A 17,459-nucleotide genomic window follows, 5' to 3' on the forward strand; every position below is an offset into this window, starting at 1 on the left:
TGTGCTCCACAGAGGGAGAGGCCACAACAGTGAGAGGCCCGCATACCGCAAAAAAAAAAAATATCCTGTGAGACCTCTCAGAATTTCTAAAATATTAATTTTAAATCATTCCAAGAGATACATTGTTATCCAAACTTATTTAGCCATGGAATGCCTTTCTAGGGACACTAGTGTTGCATGGAATATGCTTTGGAAAATGCTTCTATAACCTTGCTAGACAAGAGTTGTTGACTATTACAGTGGCTAGCCACAGAAACTTACTCTGGCTTATGTAAGAAAAAAAAGAATTTATTAAATAACACTGACTAGGGACTTCCCTGGTGGCGCAGTGGTTAAGAATCCGACTGCCAATGCAGGGAACATGGGTTCGATCCCTGATCTGGGAAGATCCCACATGCCGCGGAGCAACAAAGCCCGTGTGCCACATCTACTGAGCCTGCACTCTAGAGCCCGCAGGCCACAGCTGCTGAAGCCCGCATGCCACAAGTACTGAAGCCCACACACCTAGAGCCTGTGCTCCACAACAAGAGAAGCCACCGTAATGAGAAGCCAGTGCACTGCAACGAAGAGTAGCCTCCGCTCTCCACAACTAGAGAAAAGCCCTCACGCAGCAACGAAGACCCAATGCAGCCATTAATTAATTAATTAATTTAAAAAACATAACACTGACTAGATCATAAACTACCCAGGGATGCTGGAGAACCAGGTTTGGGGTACACATTGCAGACATGCTGGGGAAGACACCATGGCTGTCACCACTAAGTACTAAACTTGTACTGCTTGAAAACCACTAGCCTCCAACACTGGACACCACTGTGGGCATTATAACCACCACTGCCCCAAGAACTCAGTCTTCCTGCAAATGCTGTTGTCTGTGCTGCAGGAAGGTGTATCTGATTGGCTGAGCCTAGGTCATTTGCCTATAGTCTAGCTGCAAAGGAGGCTGGGAAAGCAATTATCTAGTATTTCCAACTTCTAAAATAGAAAGAGAGTTCTGTCTCCCTCCAAATTTATAAGGTGAAGGATTTCTTGAATCTAAGAAGGATAATTTAATGGCTAAAAAGAATTTTTTAATGGCTACATAATACATTAATTTCTTTGCCCAACCTGAACTATATTATTTCCCGCCTACCCATATTTACACTTAAAAGAAAAAAACACTTCAACATAATGCAACTCAAAATGCAATTACCCACTCACCAAAAGCAGTGCAACCCAAAGTCTCATTATTTACTACATCCAGTTACAAATCTAGAACTTCTAAGTGCTATTTTTGGAATCACACCTGTATATATGATATCTTAATCAGGAAGTTCACTGCTATAATAAGCAAGGTTCTATTGTGGATAATAGGAACCATGCTAGCTATTTTAATCAGAAAGCATTTAATACAGGGAATTAGGTACTAAAAAAAAATCACTGAAATGACTAGAAGAACAAACACTAAACTGGGCCCCAAGGAATGACTCCAAGACATCGTAGGCTGTCCCTACATGGGAAATGAAAGTTTTACATCACTCGGGAAGGAATCTGCCCTCCCAGGTTATGGTTTCGGGATCACACCATCTTGGCCACCATCTGGAAATAAGCAAGCCATTGTCCTCCTGGAACACTGCGATAGCTACAACCTGGGATCAGGAAGCTGCTGCCAGAACACTTGTCTCCAGAGCCACATCACACCTGCGAAGTCACACCAGCAAAATGGAGGCCTCACAGTCTGCCAACTCTTCCCCAACAGTTCCCAATTCAATCTCACATGAAAGCATCACTGTAAAGTGAGTGCACTTTAGAGGCAATACTGAGTGAGACAGCATGATGGTGACTAAGATGGTCAGCAAGCCCACAGATGGTGGTACCAAAGCAGAAGCTTGGCAGAAGGGAAATCCAGATTAAGACTCTCTTCCAATAAAATCAGATCGTTGCTTCATCCAGGATAAAAGGAATCCAGTGTAATTAAATTGACACGAGGGGGAAATTCCCTGGCAGTCCAGTGGTTAGGACTCAGTGCCTTCGCTGCTGAGGGCCCAGGTTCAATCCCTGATTGGGGGAACTAAGATCCCACAAGCCATGCAGCACAGCCAAAAAAAAGAAAGAAAAAAAAAAAAAAAAAACCGACACAAGATACCTTGCTGTTGGAGTCTCTGGATTGTGTCACCAAGTCCAAAGGTTCAGTGTTGGTTGCTGCAGCTGACAAGTTAGGCGCTCAGCAGTGACAGGTTATCCTTGGAGAGGCTGCCTAACTGTGATCAGTGGCCCTGATGCTCATGGCCTAGAGTGGCATGGGAGAGCAGCCCAATTATCCCGCCCAATGAAGGGAAGAGAAGTGGTGCTGAGGAGCTGAAAGGGCCACCTGGACGGGCCTTGTTGACAAGATAAAGGGGCAGGGTGCGTGGACTGACCACTGGAGACTGATAGGAAAATAGACATCTCAGCAGATGCCTTCGTGGAAGGATGTGCCAGGACCAGGTAGGATGCATTATACCTCAGAAGATGCTAGCATGAGCAGTGTCTCTTATCTGATGTCATGACACTGTTTAATTCTCTGAGATTTAAATGCCATCCAGGGAAGGAGAAAAGAGACAAAAAAAATCCTAAAGTTGATCAAGTTTCAACCTCAAATAACCTAAAAAAGCTTGGACCTGACTGTAAGTGGTTTCTCTGTCTTCAGGCAGAATGGCAGTTTGAAAGGGAATTGTTATTGGAATAGACTATTATGTTTCTATTTTTGTAATTGTATAAGTTGGCTTGAAAATTTATACTTGCTACACAGCATAAGGCATTGATGCAGTCCTTGAGTTGGCTGACTTGAATACAAATTGCCTAGTATGGTGTAGTAGTTAAAAGCATGGTTTCAGGGGCCAAATTGCCCACATTCAAATCCCAACTCTGATCCCACTAGCTTAGGTAAGATACTTACCCACTGTGTGCCTCAGTTTCCCTATCTATAAGGCAGAGATGATGATGATGGCAATAGAACCAAATCCATCAGGTTATTGTTAGGATTCAATGAGTTAATACGACTGGATGATTTAGAACAGTTTCTGGCACACAGTGCTGTATAAATGTTTGCATCTCTAGGTAAAGAATGTTTGAAACCTTTAGTCTTGAAACTTCTATGGTTGCATGATCCCTGAAAGAATTTTGGAAAAGTAGGTACTTTTTTTTTTTTTTTTTTGCAGTATGCGGGCCTCTCACTGCTGCGGCCTCTCCCGTTGCGGAGCACAGGCTCCAGACGCGCAGGCTCAGCGGCCATGGCTCACGGGCCCGGCAGCTCCGCAGCATGCGGGATCCTCCCGGACCGGGGCACGAACCCGTGTCCCCCGCATCGTCAGGCGGACTCTCAACCACTGCACCACCAGGGAAGCCCAAAACTAGGTACTTTTAAGTTGACTCTTTTGAGATCTAAAAGCTTCATCATTTAAATAACGGCAAAGGACATAATTTCTGGTGTACTGTAAATATTAACATTTAGAAAAAGCTGTTATGTCACTTAAAAAAAATGTATACGCTAGAGCCTAAGTACCACAGGAATTTTATACCCACCTTATCCACTTAATTTTTTTTTTCCACTTAAAACTAATACATGGACAGGCTCTTCTTAACGGTTGGAAATTTTACATTATTCTCTTTCTTCTTGAACTTGCATTTCTTTCACTCCACCCACAGAATTATAAGCTAATGTAATGCATTTATATGCTTAAAGTCTCTTATTGATCACCATGTCATACCTCTCTATAGTAAATTTATGTATTTAATAGGAATTAAAATGCTAAAATTCTTATAGTCAAATTCTTTGAGTATAAGAATCTAAGTTACATTAGACAAGTTTTGTACCCTAGTTTACAACCTCTTTATCTTTCCCCCCATTTGGCTGTCACTGTGGTAACCAGCTACGTTTGGAGGTTGAGGACACCTCTATAAAACTGCATTCCCTTATCTCTTGCTTTCTGCTTCCAAGGCTCTTTGTTACCTCTGTGTCGAGGTTCTTCCAGGAAATTAGCTCCTCTGAGGCAACCCTGGATCAGAGAGGTAAACAGCTCAATAATAAATCCTATTTTGGTTCTCCCTCCTGTGCTTCACTTTCCCCAGTCTCTCATTCCTGTCCCCGAGAATCTCTTCCTAGAATATATTACCCGTACAGGCCTTATCTCAGGCCCTACTTTTAGGGGAACCTAAGCTAAAATCTAAGAGTTAAAATTTTTTTTCCAGATTCAATTATCGTTACAAGAATTATTAGTATGTCAATCAAAACAATAAATATTACAAATGTTAATAATTATTAAACATAAAAAGTAAAGTTTTATTAAAATTGCATCTTAGTGACATGACTTTTTAAAATGTCATTCATATATCTGTGGGAAGAATATTACTTATGGCTAGAATGGGACAGGATTCAGCATTAACTACTTTTTATATCAAGAGTATTCTCAAAATGTTAAAAACTTAATTCTCGGACAGATTTTAAGCACATGCCAAAATTTTAACTTATTAATCAGGACCAGCAAGATGACAAAACCAGTTCAAAGTTGAAATAAGATTATTAAATCAGATACAAAATTGGTTAATGACCTAAAGGCATTAAAGCTATAACCTATGAGGTTATCTTCTCCCTGGGAAAGAAATCATTTGCTTCTTATCAGTTTTCTATAAATTGACATCTAACTCTATAGAGTTGTAAAATGTGTGTGCCCTAATTAACAGTAAATAGTAAATCAAACTAATTTGTATTCTCTTAGAAAGTCAGATAACCCTTTAGGGAGGCTTCCTGCTATACAATATACATTGTATATTGTATATATACAACCCTTTAGGGAGGCATCCCCTGCTATACAATAACATTAAAAGTTTGGAACAATTTTTCTTAACACTAGTTATTGCGTTTAGAAATATAAATGCTTAGAAATGTTCACATAAATAAGTACATGAGAATGGAAGTTTTGTTAGTGCAATAGCATTAAATTCTTTGAACTCTTACTGAGTTATATGCCAAAAAATCACAAGTGACCTAACATCAAAAATTTAAAATACCAGTTGATACATCAATTAGGCCCTCTTTTAGTCATGTTGTAAGCAAAGAAATAGAAAACACTTACCTTGTGGAAGAATTTGTTACCCATTCATTAAAGTCATTCACTTTCTCAGTTTCTGGAAAGTATACTACAAAGACATCAAATACTTATTAACTACCTCTCAAACATTTTCACTTGCCTTGGAGGTACACCACACAACCCAAATGCCACAAAAAGGGCTAAGAAATCTTTGCCAATGCAACATGCTTTGATAAACTGTGTTCATCTTATCATGTGCTTCAAGTGTATTTTAATGAAACACTTGTCTTTCATTCAATTTATGGAAAAAGTATTATATATTAGCTAAATGGCCAAGTCAGTCTTCACTGTTAAGTCAATCAGCTACATCAGTCTTTCATTTAAAAAGACTTCATTTTGGAGAGTTAGAGTGTTTTATTTTATTTTTAAATTTATTTTATTTTATTATTTATTTTTGGCCACACTGGGTCTTTGCTGCTACGCGCGGGCTTTTTCTCTAGTTGCGGCGAGTGGGGGCTACTCTTCATTGTGGTGCGCAGGCTTCTCATTGCAGTGGCTTCTCTTGTTGTGAAACATGGGCTCTAGGCATGTGGGCTTCAGTAGTTGTGGCACACAGTCTCAGTAGTTGTGGCGTGTGGGCTTAGTTGCTCCGAGGCATGTGGGATCTTCCCAGCCCAGGGCTCGAACCCGTGTCCCCTGCATTGGCAGGCAGATTCTTAACCACTGCACCACCAGGGAAGCCCCAGAATAAGCGTTTTAAAATCAAATGTATTAGGACTTCGCTGGCGGTCCAGTGGTTGACTCTGCGCTTCCACTGCAGGGGGCACGGGTTCCATCCCTGGTTGGGGAAGTAAGATTCCATATGCTGCACGGTGCAGCCAAAAAAAAAAGTAATTCATTATCTCTAAAATCAAAATGTATTGATATATACATACAGTAAAATGTCTATATAGAGTTTACAGTTGGATAGGTTTTGACAAATACATACACCTAGGTAAGCATCACAATCAACATTTGCATCACCACAGCAAGTTCCCTCACGTGACATTGCAGTTAAATTCCTCTCCCCACACCCCCAATCTCAGGTAACCACTGATTTGATTTCTCAGACTACAGACAAGTTTTGCCTGTTCTGAAACTTCATATAAATGTACTCTTTTTTGGTCTTTTTCACTCAGCATGTTTTTGAGATTCATCCATGTTGTTTTATGTATCAGTAGTTTGTTTTTCTTTATTCTGGGTAGTAACCTTTTGTATGAATATACCACAGTTTATCCACTTATTTGATAGGCATTTAGGTTGTTTCCAGTTTTTGGATATTATGAATAAGGTTTCTATCATTCTTGTACAAGTTTTTGGTTTTTTCAAATATTTATTTTGGCTGCACCGGGTCTTAGTTGCGGCACACGGGATCTTCTTTGCGGCATGCAGGATCTTTTTTTAATTTAATTTAATTTATTTTTTTATTTTTTTGCGGTACGCGGGCCTCTCACTGTTGTGGCCTCTCCCGTTGCGGAGCACAGGCTCCGGACGCGCAGGCCCAGCAGCCATGGCTCACGGGCCCAGCCGCTCGGCGGCATGTGGGATCTTCCTGGACCGGGGCACAAACCCATGTCCCCCGCATCGGCAGGCGGACTCTCAACCACTGCGCCACCAGGGAAGCCCGGCATGCAGGATCTTTAGTTGCGGCATGCAGGCTTCTTAGTTGTGGCATGTGAACCCTTAGTTGCGGCATGCGTGTGTGATCTAGTTCCCCAACTAGGGATTGAACCCAGGCCCCCTGCATTGGGAGCATGGAGTCTTATCCACTGGACCACCAGGAAAGTCCCTCTTGTACAAGTTTTTGTTTTTGTTTTTGCAGACTTCTGTTTCATATAAATCACATAATCCTGTAATCCTGGAATTGCTGGGTTGCATAGTAAGTGTACATTTAACTTTATAAAACACTCCCAAACTGTTTTCCAAAATGTTTGTACCATTTGACCTTCCCATCAACAATAAACTGGAGAGTTCTAGTTGCTCCACATCCCCTCTAAACTTGGTATCAAGTTTTTTTAATTTTAGCAATTCCAGCAGGTGGGAAATAGTATCTCATTATAGTTTTAATCTACATTTCTCTGTTGCCTAATATCACACATTTTCACATGCTTATTGGTCATTCTTATATCTTCTTTTGTGAAGTATCTGTTCAAGTCTTTGCCCAGGGGCAACAACGTAACTTCATTTTTCAAGTCAAATAAACATGTTAACATGAGTCTGTATGACAACTACCTTAGTTTCAAATCCTAACTCTAAAACTAATTCCAAATTCTAAGAGGTGAAGACCTGTCATGAATTTGTCACTTGGATGACTTCAAACTTCCTTCTCTTCTCCTTAGACCTCTCCCGCAGGAGAAATGCCTTCTTTAATAACTGGGGACTGGAAGAAGCAAATTTTCGTCACTTCCACACTACAACATTTCTGAATTCAAAACATCTCCAAATGGTGCAAACTGCCCATTTCTAATGTTAGGTTTTACTCTTGACAAACTACGCTTATGACAACTATGTACAAGACATAAAGCCTTTCTTTAATCAAGGAAGCTTAGTACTATTTCAATTTACCTTGGTTTGGCACCCCAGAGGTGTTTGCATAATACAGCAATGCACCATATTAAAATTCAGGGTAAGAGGTATGCCTTTCTTCTGTGAAGTGGGGAAAGGTGGATAGTGAGTGATAAGGGAGGTGGGAATGAACCATCTTGATGACATATCCTGGGAAATCTTTTTTGTTTAACTGTGGTAAAATGTATGTAACAAAATTTAAACTACTTTCAAGTGTACAGTTCTGTAGCATTAAGTACATTCACATTGTTGTGTAACTATCACCACCATCCATCTTCAGAACATTTTCATCTTTCCCCACTTAAATTCTGTATCCATTAAACACAAACACCCAACCCCCCTAGTTCCTGGCAACCACCAGTCTTCACCTCTATGAATTTGACTGGTACCTCATGTAAGTGGAATCATACAGTATTTGTCCTTTTGTGACTGGCTTATTTTACTTAGCATAATGTCTTCAAGGGTCATCCATGTTTTAGCATGTGTCAGAATTTCCTTCCTTTTAAAGGCTGCATAACATTGCATTGTATGTATATACCTCATTTTGTTAATCTACTCATCTGTTGATGGACCCAAGTTGCTTCAACCTTTTTTACTCTTATGAAAAATGCTATAAACAGAGGTGTGCAAATGTCCATTCAAGTCCCTGCATTCAGTTCTTTTGGGTATATACCCAGAAGTGGAATTGCTGGATCATATGGTAATTGTTTGATTTTTTGAGGAATCCTAGGAAATCACTTTTGGGAAAATGAAGACCTGGATATCAATTCAGTAAAGATTTTGTGCCCATGTATTTCTTGTAAAGTCTTTACATACCCCAGACTGAAAATGCTTGTTCTGAGTCACACCTTAGAACATAAAGGAGGTAATGTGTGGTGGAAAAAGTATGAGTTTGGAATAAGACAGGGGTGGTTAGAATCCAGTATTTAGACTAGAAACTGAGGGCAAGCCACTTCTCTCTCCAGTTTCCTTTTCCATAAAATGAGGCTAATAATACCTATCCATTAGGACCATTAATGGGATTTAAATAGAATGAATGAAAAGAACCTACCACAGAGCTTGACAATTCACTTGAAAGGACATTGTTTAGAGACCTTGGTACACAAGACAGAGGAATAGCTCTGCCCTAGAGCATGGCTGCCTGATGACAGCTACATGTGTGCAAACAGGTAATTACAATATAATGTAGTACTGAGCCAAGATAGATGTATTGGGGAGAGGGGCATTTTATCCTCCTGAGAAAAGCCAGGTCTGCAAGAGGCGGCTCAAAATGTGAAGAATGAGTAAAAAGAAGTTTTAGGCAGAGGAAACAAGCCAAGGAAAGACAAAAAAGCATGAAAGAGCATGTTGTGAGGGGAACTTGAAGCAATCTGGTGTCACCACAACACAAAACGCAAAGACAATGGGAGCAAATGATGTTGAAGAAGCTTCCTAAAAGGCATGGTAAAGATCTCGACTTGATCCTGTGCCTTGGTTTCCTCGTACACCTCAAATTCTTGTATAAAATGGAAATGATAATAGTACCTTTGTCATAGGCCTGTTAGGACTAAAGGCAAACGAAATGGGATAATACACATAAAGCACTTAGAAGAGTGCCTGCCACATACTGAGGCCCAAATATTTTCTAATGTTAGTATTATTTTCTTGAGTGTGGCAGGAAAGGCTTTAAGCAGGGGAGTGACATGGTCACATCTGTGTTTTGGAAAGATCACTCTGGGGGAAGTAAGGAGGATGGATTGCAGGAGAGAATATTGGAGGCAAGTAGGCAAGTTACAAGGCTACAACAATAAATAGTCTAGGAAGTAGAAAAGGCCTGCCCTGTACAAGAGTGACAGTGAGGAAGGAGGGAATTCAGGTATTTAAAAAGTAGAAGAGAAGAGCTCTGATGCCTGTTAGAATGTGGGAGGTGCAGGTGCACGAGGAGTCCTAGACAGAGCTCCTAGATTAGGTCCTCAAGGTTAGTTTTCTTCCTAAATGATCTCCCTCCCTCCATTCTCCAATAACAAAAAGGCCATCAAACACATTTCCTTTTAAAGTTTTATTAAAGTTTAATGGAACAATTTATATATATATATATATATTTTTTTTTTTTTTGGTTAACCCCAGTACAAAAATACAGTTGACGACTTGACAAAAATGGCTCCGTCTAGGGCTTGAAGGTTTGAGTTTCTCCAACAGCAACAGGGGAAAGCATGCTTCCAGCTGGGCTGAGTCCAAAGCACACAGCCATTCCCGCACACGCATGCGTGCAAACAGGGAAGCCAAGCCAGAGAAGAGGAAGGAAGTTGAAGGGATTCAGGAAGAAGCCCAAGATTATTCCCAGGAGAGAAAGAGAAGAAACAGGCTGGTCTCCTTGGTGGGGTAGAATTACGGATTTACATTTAGGACTTGTTTTAAATGATAAGCTATTTCTGCAATTTTAACATTATAAAAAAGATGCTTCTGGTCTCTCTTCACCACTAAGGTGAGTAAAGCAGGAGGAAATGGAAAGATTCAACTACTGCAGTGTGAGGAGTAAACCTCCAAATGGCTCAAGTTTTGTGTCAAAAGGTGTCATTCTTTACCTTCAATGACAGAGACATTTAGGTGAGAGGGGACAGGAGAAGGAAGTCTGCCACACTCTGCTGGATCACAAACATGGAGACCAGCTTCTGGCAGCAGAACTCTTCCACAGTGAGAGGGCCCCTTCCCATGGAGGCAGGAACAAGGTTTAAATGTTCTGAGTGATTCCTCAATATTCCCTTCCCTGCTGCCTTCCTTCTAGAACAGTAACTTTGATGAAAGGAGGGATACATTCATGTTACAACTCATCTTCGAGATGTTTCTCTCTGAAGGCATCACCCGTCAGCCTTTCCTGAGCTTCCTTCATCCCCTGAACAACTGTGAAATAAAGGTTGAGGGGAAAAGTATGAAGCACGTCTTTAATATTTGACATGTGACAACCAATACAGATTTTTATGTTTTAGGAGAAATATAAGAGGAGCACAGGATCTGGATTCAAGATCTAGTTCTGGATTTTAGCCCTGGAAAGTCTCTTGAATTTGTTTCCTCATCTATAAATAAGGTGATGCTACCTACTTCACACAGATTATAAAAATTAAATGAGAGAATGAATAATAAATGTGCTTTATAAACTATGAAGTCTTAAAAAAATGTTAGTAGTTACTTTGGCTTACCCTCCAGGATTAGAGTTGAACCCCTGTCACAGGCTGTAGATATTCACTTGACACTAAGGGAAAAGAAAACATCTTCCTACCATCCCCATCATCTCTTCTGGAGGATCGCTGCATTTAGTTCATATCCTGTGGAGGTTACAGTTTACACTGGTATGTGAATGTGTGCGTGTACATGAAGGGAGGATGGTCTTCACTGAAAGAAGTCATCATATCTAGTATCAATTACGTATGGAAGAAGTCAAGTTCTCAGGCACAGGAGAAACCTGGAAGGCAGGTCCTGGTCAGACGGAAGATGAAACTTCTCATCTATCTTGGGCATCAAGGAGGGCAGCTGTTTTGGTACAGGCTCCCCATACAATGGCAGGCCAGTTGTTAGGCTGAGCCAGAGTCTGTGGATCTCAGAAAGCAAACCAGGTAGTATAGTTTGTTACATCCCTTTTGTTTTGTCCAAGCCTTTAGTAAAGCCAGGTTTGAATATTCCAGTTTCATGTCAGCTGAGCCATGGAGAATTCAGGCAAAGGGTTCTGTGTCCACATTTGGACTAATGTGTTAAAGGATGATGCTGGTGTCAAGATGGAAGTGGTAACTTCATGAAATTCTAAAAGGAAGGTGAATTTCAGGGTCAAGAGTTGGGGACCTATGGGAATTCCCTGGTGGTCCAGTGGTTAGGACTAGGTGCTTTCACTGCCGTGGGCCTGGGTTCAATCCCTGGTCGGGGAACTAAGATCCCACAAGCCTCACAGCCAAAAAAAAAAAAAAAAAAAGTTGGGAACCTAAAGTTCAGCTACCCTTCTCCATGTGGAAAATTTCCCTGTAACACCAACCTCCAGTGATCGGCATTTGGGTAGGAAAGATGACATTCTCCTTACCCATGGAAAGGAGAGGATAACCTCTGCAGATCTCTTTCCTCTACCTATCCTGAGAAATTAGAGTTCTGAGGACTCAGAACATAAAGTGATCAACAACCTGGCAGCATGGCAATGGGAGACACATGGCAACTTAGCAAACAACCCTCTTTTACAGATGGCAGGGAGAAATTCAGAAGGAAAACAGGGACATTATGTGGCATGAATTCCAACCTCTCCCTCTAGAATGACTGTGCTCAAGGATAAGAGTACAAAAAAGCATGACTGACTTATGATTTCAATCTTCCCTCACATGTTTGTGCTGACGCTGTTCCCTCTGCCTCGAATGATGCTTTCCGCATTCCTCTGCTGGCTAGGACTCAACCCAGTCATCATTCCCTCTAGCATGCCTCACGCCCTCTCCATGTTGGGCTATACTCCCCCCTACACACACACACCCCTTGCTTCTGTAACTTGAAATGCCCTCTTCATATGTGTCCATAGAGACAAATTCTTATCCGTATCCATCTAGATCCAGTTAAAGTTTACTATCTATGAAACCTTTCAGACTAGATCAGCTAACAGTTAGCATTCCCCTTCTTTGAATTCTCACAAGAATAGCATTAGTGCAGTGGAAAAAAACTAAGTTCTGGACTGAAATCCTGGCTCTGTGACTTTTTAACTGTGGGTCCACGGGCAAGTGACTATTTCTGGGACCTTCAGTTCTTAACAGTTTCCTGTGGGTCAGTTAGCTCCCAGCTGGATTATAAAAAGCTAGGGAAGGGGCTCAGTCTTATCTTTCTCCTATATTCTACACAGCATCTAGCCAAAAGCTAGTCATGCAGCAGATGCTCGGCTAACATGTTGAATTAGTTTCCCATCACAGACCTTGCATGTGGTTCATCCTACTGAAACCTAGCAGCAACCCTCCCTCTTCTCTCTCAACATAACCATACCTTGCTCAGCACTGGTGTAGAAATACTTGTAGCTGGGGTTTCCATTCTCATTGATGATTTCAGGACGCACCTTGCCACTGGGATCTATTGTAGACAAAATGGCAGAGGGATTGCAATAGTTACAACAGAGAGGTACTTTAAGCACCATATGGTACATTAGGCCTTCTGGAAAACGAGACCTGCCCATCTTTGCAGCCCATTATCTCACCACCTTACCCCTTGTTTTTTATGTTGCAATCACAATGAATTCCTTGTAATTCCCTGAACACAACCCACCCCTACCCTCACTCCCCACCATGCCTTGGTATATGCTGGTCCCTCTTGCTGGCATGTTTCTTTTCTGTTTGATAATGGTGGGATCTATATTTTTATTTGTTTCCCCCATAGAATCTAGCAGAATGCTGAGCAAAGATTAGGTAGTCATTAAATATCTTTTATAAAATTGTTTGTGGAAATACATTTTTCTTGTTATAGAATCCCATTGCTTCAACCTCACTACAGGGTCAAGGGTGGGAACTGTGGCTTATCTCAGTCCCTGTAGTGCCTAGCAGTGCTTGACATATGGCTGATGCACAAATGATTGCTAAATGGATAAATGAATGATCACTACTCTCCCACTGCTCACAAAAGCAGTTAGTTTTGGGGTTTTGTTTTGTTTTTTACAAAAGCACGTAGTTAATGGGAAAAGTTTTCCTTCAGATCCAAGGTTCTGGCATTCAGAACTCCCCATTCTCTCTTGAAACTGGTTTTTGTTTTTGTTTTTAGCCATCCCAATAAAATTTCACTAGGTGGAGTCAGTGCCTTGATTCATTTCTCTCTCCTTCTGCATCACAGATCCCCAGATTAAGACCTTTCACCTTACCCAGGAACAGGATTCGTGGAATATAACCCCCATCAGGGCTGAAATCTTCATCTTTGGGTTCTTCTTCATCCTGTTAAGTATAAACCTTAAGTCAGATCATGTTCCCTCTCTCCTCAAAACCTTTCAGTGGCTTCCCCTCCCACTCAGGGTAAAACCTTAAGTCCTTGCAGTGGCCTAAGAGGCCCTACTTCAACTGTCACCTGGGCACTTCTCTAACATCACGCCCTACCCCTTGTTCAGTCTTTTCCAACCACACTAAGTTGCCTGCTGTTGCTGTCATTAAACAAGCCGGGCATGCTCCCCACTCAGGCTTTTGTATTTGCTCTTACACTCCTCCTGGACACACTTCCCCCTTCATCCACATGACTCACTCCCTTTTCTGCTTCAAATCTTTGCTCAAATGTCACCTTGTTTCCTAACTACCTAATTAAAATTGCAAACTATCCCCACCATTCTTCATTTTTAGCCATAGCATTTACCACTATCTGACATACTTTACTTATTTGTCTGCCTCCCCATATTCAATTCCTCATATGTAACTTAATGACAGCAAAGAATTTTGTCTGTTTTGTTCACTGCTGATTCTCAGTACCTACATCACTGACTTGCACAGTTTTTCTTGAATGCATGAATTGATGAGACTGACATTTTAGTACAATTGTGAAGTTACACTTCTCCCAGGAGACAAGACCACACAGTTAGCTTTCTTTTTACGAAATCTCTCAAGTTGGAGAATGCTCACTGAACACATTTCTGTTTCCTGTGAGTGGTGATTCTAACTCATCACAGAAAGTGGTGAGGCGTTTAGATGCATAGAAATCAACAGTAATTTTGTCGTTTATGGTGTGATTCCCATTTCAGAAGTTATATCAAATAGTTAATATAACTTTGCCTTCAGTGAGGTGTGTCAGCGTTCAGGCTATCCACTAGCTTTATAAGCAATCCCTTAGCTATCTCAACATTAACTGGTAATGTGTTCAGAAGATTTCCAGTCCTATGTTTAAATAAACATCATTTTATAGAAACAGCGCTAGGAGTATCATCACAGAGCATCCGAGCATCCCACATTGGAAGAGTACAGCCTAAAAGGCAGCACAGCTAGGTCACAGTACCTATTCTTATCACCTATTAGGCTCTATGACCTTGACTAACCTAACTCCTTCAGGCCTAAGATGATCAATCTGTAAAACAGGGATAGCATCAATGGCCTAAAAATCCCTTCTAACTCTAAGATCTGATATTCTGACTTGGGATTCCAACACCTCTGGTCAATGTGAAATACATAAAGGATATCTAATGAAATAAGAAGAAGCTCTACATATAAGCCCAGCACAGAGTAGGGTTTCAACTGAATCATATTTTGCAGGGAATCGTGGCCTACACATGTGACCACATCTTTAGTTCAATTATACAAAGATGTAAAAACATGTCATAATCATAAGCTAAAAGTGAAGGGACCTTAAAATTTAGTCATCTTATCCAATCTTTCTTCTCTTACTTCCTCCCACAAATGGGGGCTCGATAGCATTCTACCATATCTGATGCAAGACTTAGTATTAGAGTTCAAGAGAAAAACACATACAGACAAGAAGACAGCTCTGCTGAGTAAGATTTTATACCATCAATGAGGCTAACTCTAAAACAGTAAAGACTTAAAATCATAGCACAAAGGAGAAACTCTGGAAGTCTTACCTCAAGATTTACCATAACAAAATTATGGGAAAGTTCTGAAATTTCTGTAGATTCTGCAAATTTGGGCTTTAAAGCTAGGGGGAAGAAAAGATTTTGGAATAGAAGAAAACATCATTGTCATACCCAAACCCTAATTTGTTGAGATGATTCATATAACTGACCCTTTTGCTAATCTTAAGACCCAGAAATTAGAACACTTGAATTCTGGTCCTGCTTCTGCCATTTACTTGCATAGTTATGTAACTTAAGTGGCTGACTTTATTTCTCTTAAGCTTTCATCTAATTTATAAAATATAGATAACGGCATACTGACAAAAAAATTATTACTATTGGCTTTTTTACGTATTTCAATAACATCTATTTAAGAATAGATGTAATAAAGACAATAGAGTAACAATACTCTACCACTTATGTATATATATTATTAAACTAGCAATTTACACTAATTTTATACTCTTTTTCCTACATGATTTTATTAAGTGTAGCATACCAAACAGAAGGAGGAATCTGACTGGGAAGTGGCAGGCTGGTATACCAGAAAGAACACAGGCTACAAAGTAAGAAAACCTGGGCTCTAATTTGGTTCCCACCTCCTCCAGTAAGACCACTCCTCATGTCTCTCTCTGTTACATACAACTGTCCATACAACTATTGTAGCACCTGATCCCATATTCTACATAACCATATCTTAATTGTCTCACCCTCCAACCCCTTGCAAATATAACTGCAAATTTCTTGAGGGCAGGCAATCTATACCATAAATTTCTTCGGTATTCCTTCAAGCAATAAGCAGTGCTGAGCCAAAGTCAGTGTTAATATATTTTAAACATTAATATTTGAGAACACATCTGAGGTCTGATCATTTGCACCTACCTTTGCAAGCTCCACACCAGGACTTATGGATAATCACCATCAGGGGTAATCCACTTAAAAACAAAATGAAGAAATTATAATCTAGTAATTCCACTTCTTGAAATATATTCTAATAAAATGACTAACCAATGAAGACAAAGATTAATGTACAAGGATGTTCATGTAGTATAATTTCAATAAGAAAAATTTTAAGACAATCTATTCAATAATAGTGGACTATTACAACAAAATTATTGCTAAGTTCTGACATTCCAGTAAATTCTGCAAATTTGGGCTTTACAGCTAGGGAAAAAAGACTGTAGAAGAAAACAACAAATTACAGCATTTCTAAATGTTATGGTTATATAACCACTGAAACGTTAATAAAATTTTTCACTAGTACACTGTTAAAGGCTAGAATATAAAATTATTATCTATAGTTTAGTTTTAATTATACAAATATGTAGAAAAGAGTCTAAAAGGAAATGTTCCAAAACATAATAGAGGTTATCTCTGGATAATGGGATTGTGGGTTTTACTATACTTTTCCTGTATTTCCCGATTTTTCTACAATTAAGTGTTTTTTTGTTTGTTTGTTTGTTTTGCCACACCATGTGGCTTGTGAGATCTTAGTTTTCCAACCAGAGATTGAACCTGAGCAGCGACAGGGAAAGCACCAAGTCCTAACCACTGGACCACGAGGGAATTCCCAATTAAATGTAATTTTTATAATCAGGGAGGAAAAAGCTTTTTCTTTCATAAAATAATAAGCAACATATTCCACCTGAATCACTCTTGGCCAGCTGAAGCTCTTACGCTCTCAAGGCTCAAATGCCGACTTGTAGAAGGGTCCTATGTAATCAGACGTTGGCTTTCTCCATCATCCAACCCCCATATCACCACATCACCACATGCTGTACAATACTATCACAGCATTTAACACATTGAACTGTTATCTTTTATTTACCACATTGAACTGTATCTTTTTATTTACTTAGAGTTTCTTAAGGAAGGAACTCTTAGCTGCCTCTATACTTCCTACACCTAATATAGAGAATAATATTACTGGTAGCAAAAACTTATACAGCATTTACTGTGTACCAGGTACTATTCTAAATATATATAAATTAATTTAGTAAGGGTCAAACGAATTAGTCAGCTATCTCATCATAGGCCTACTACAAATCTGGGACAGAATGGTGCCTCTAATACTTGTAAAAGCTTATAAACTAAATGAGCAGGACAAGGTTAGGTAAGAAGTGTGATCTACATAGCCATAATAATAATAGCCAAATGTGCTAAATATTTATATGACATTGTTGTATGTCCTTTACACACATTATCTCATTTAAATTCTCACAACAGGGCTTCCCTGATGGCACAGTGGTTAAGAATCTGCCTGCCAATACAGGGACATGGGTTCG

At 40.0% G+C, this 17,459-nt stretch overlaps 1 protein-coding gene across 4 annotated transcripts in view; it reads right to left on the minus strand.

Moving 5' to 3' along the window:
• The window catches only part of TXNDC12 (thioredoxin domain containing 12), a 38,574-nt gene that overhangs the window by 5,896 nt on the left and 15,219 nt on the right, over positions 1 to 17,459 (minus strand). The window contains exons 3-8 of one of the 4 annotated variants that reach the window (XM_060021941.2): positions 16,057 to 16,109; positions 15,184 to 15,257; positions 13,492 to 13,561; positions 12,630 to 12,713; positions 10,829 to 10,881; positions 9,661 to 10,532 (exon numbers count right to left, since the gene is read on the minus strand). In XM_060021941.2, the coding sequence (XP_059877924.1) occupies positions 10,838 to 10,881; positions 12,630 to 12,713; positions 13,492 to 13,561; positions 15,184 to 15,257; positions 16,057 to 16,109 (325 nt within the window). In that variant the 3' untranslated portion in view covers positions 9,661 to 10,532; positions 10,829 to 10,837. Of the gene's footprint in view, positions 1 to 9,660; positions 10,533 to 10,828; positions 11,427 to 12,629; positions 12,714 to 13,491; positions 13,562 to 15,183; positions 15,258 to 16,056; positions 16,110 to 17,459 lie in introns of those variants that run through there. The other 3 variants (XR_009520827.1, XM_060021931.1, XM_060021950.1) reach the window with 3 other exon arrangements.

Source organism: Delphinus delphis, chromosome 1 (assembly GCF_949987515.2).
Source record: "Delphinus delphis chromosome 1, mDelDel1.2, whole genome shotgun sequence".
NCBI lineage: Eukaryota > Metazoa > Chordata > Mammalia > Artiodactyla > Delphinidae > Delphinus > Delphinus delphis.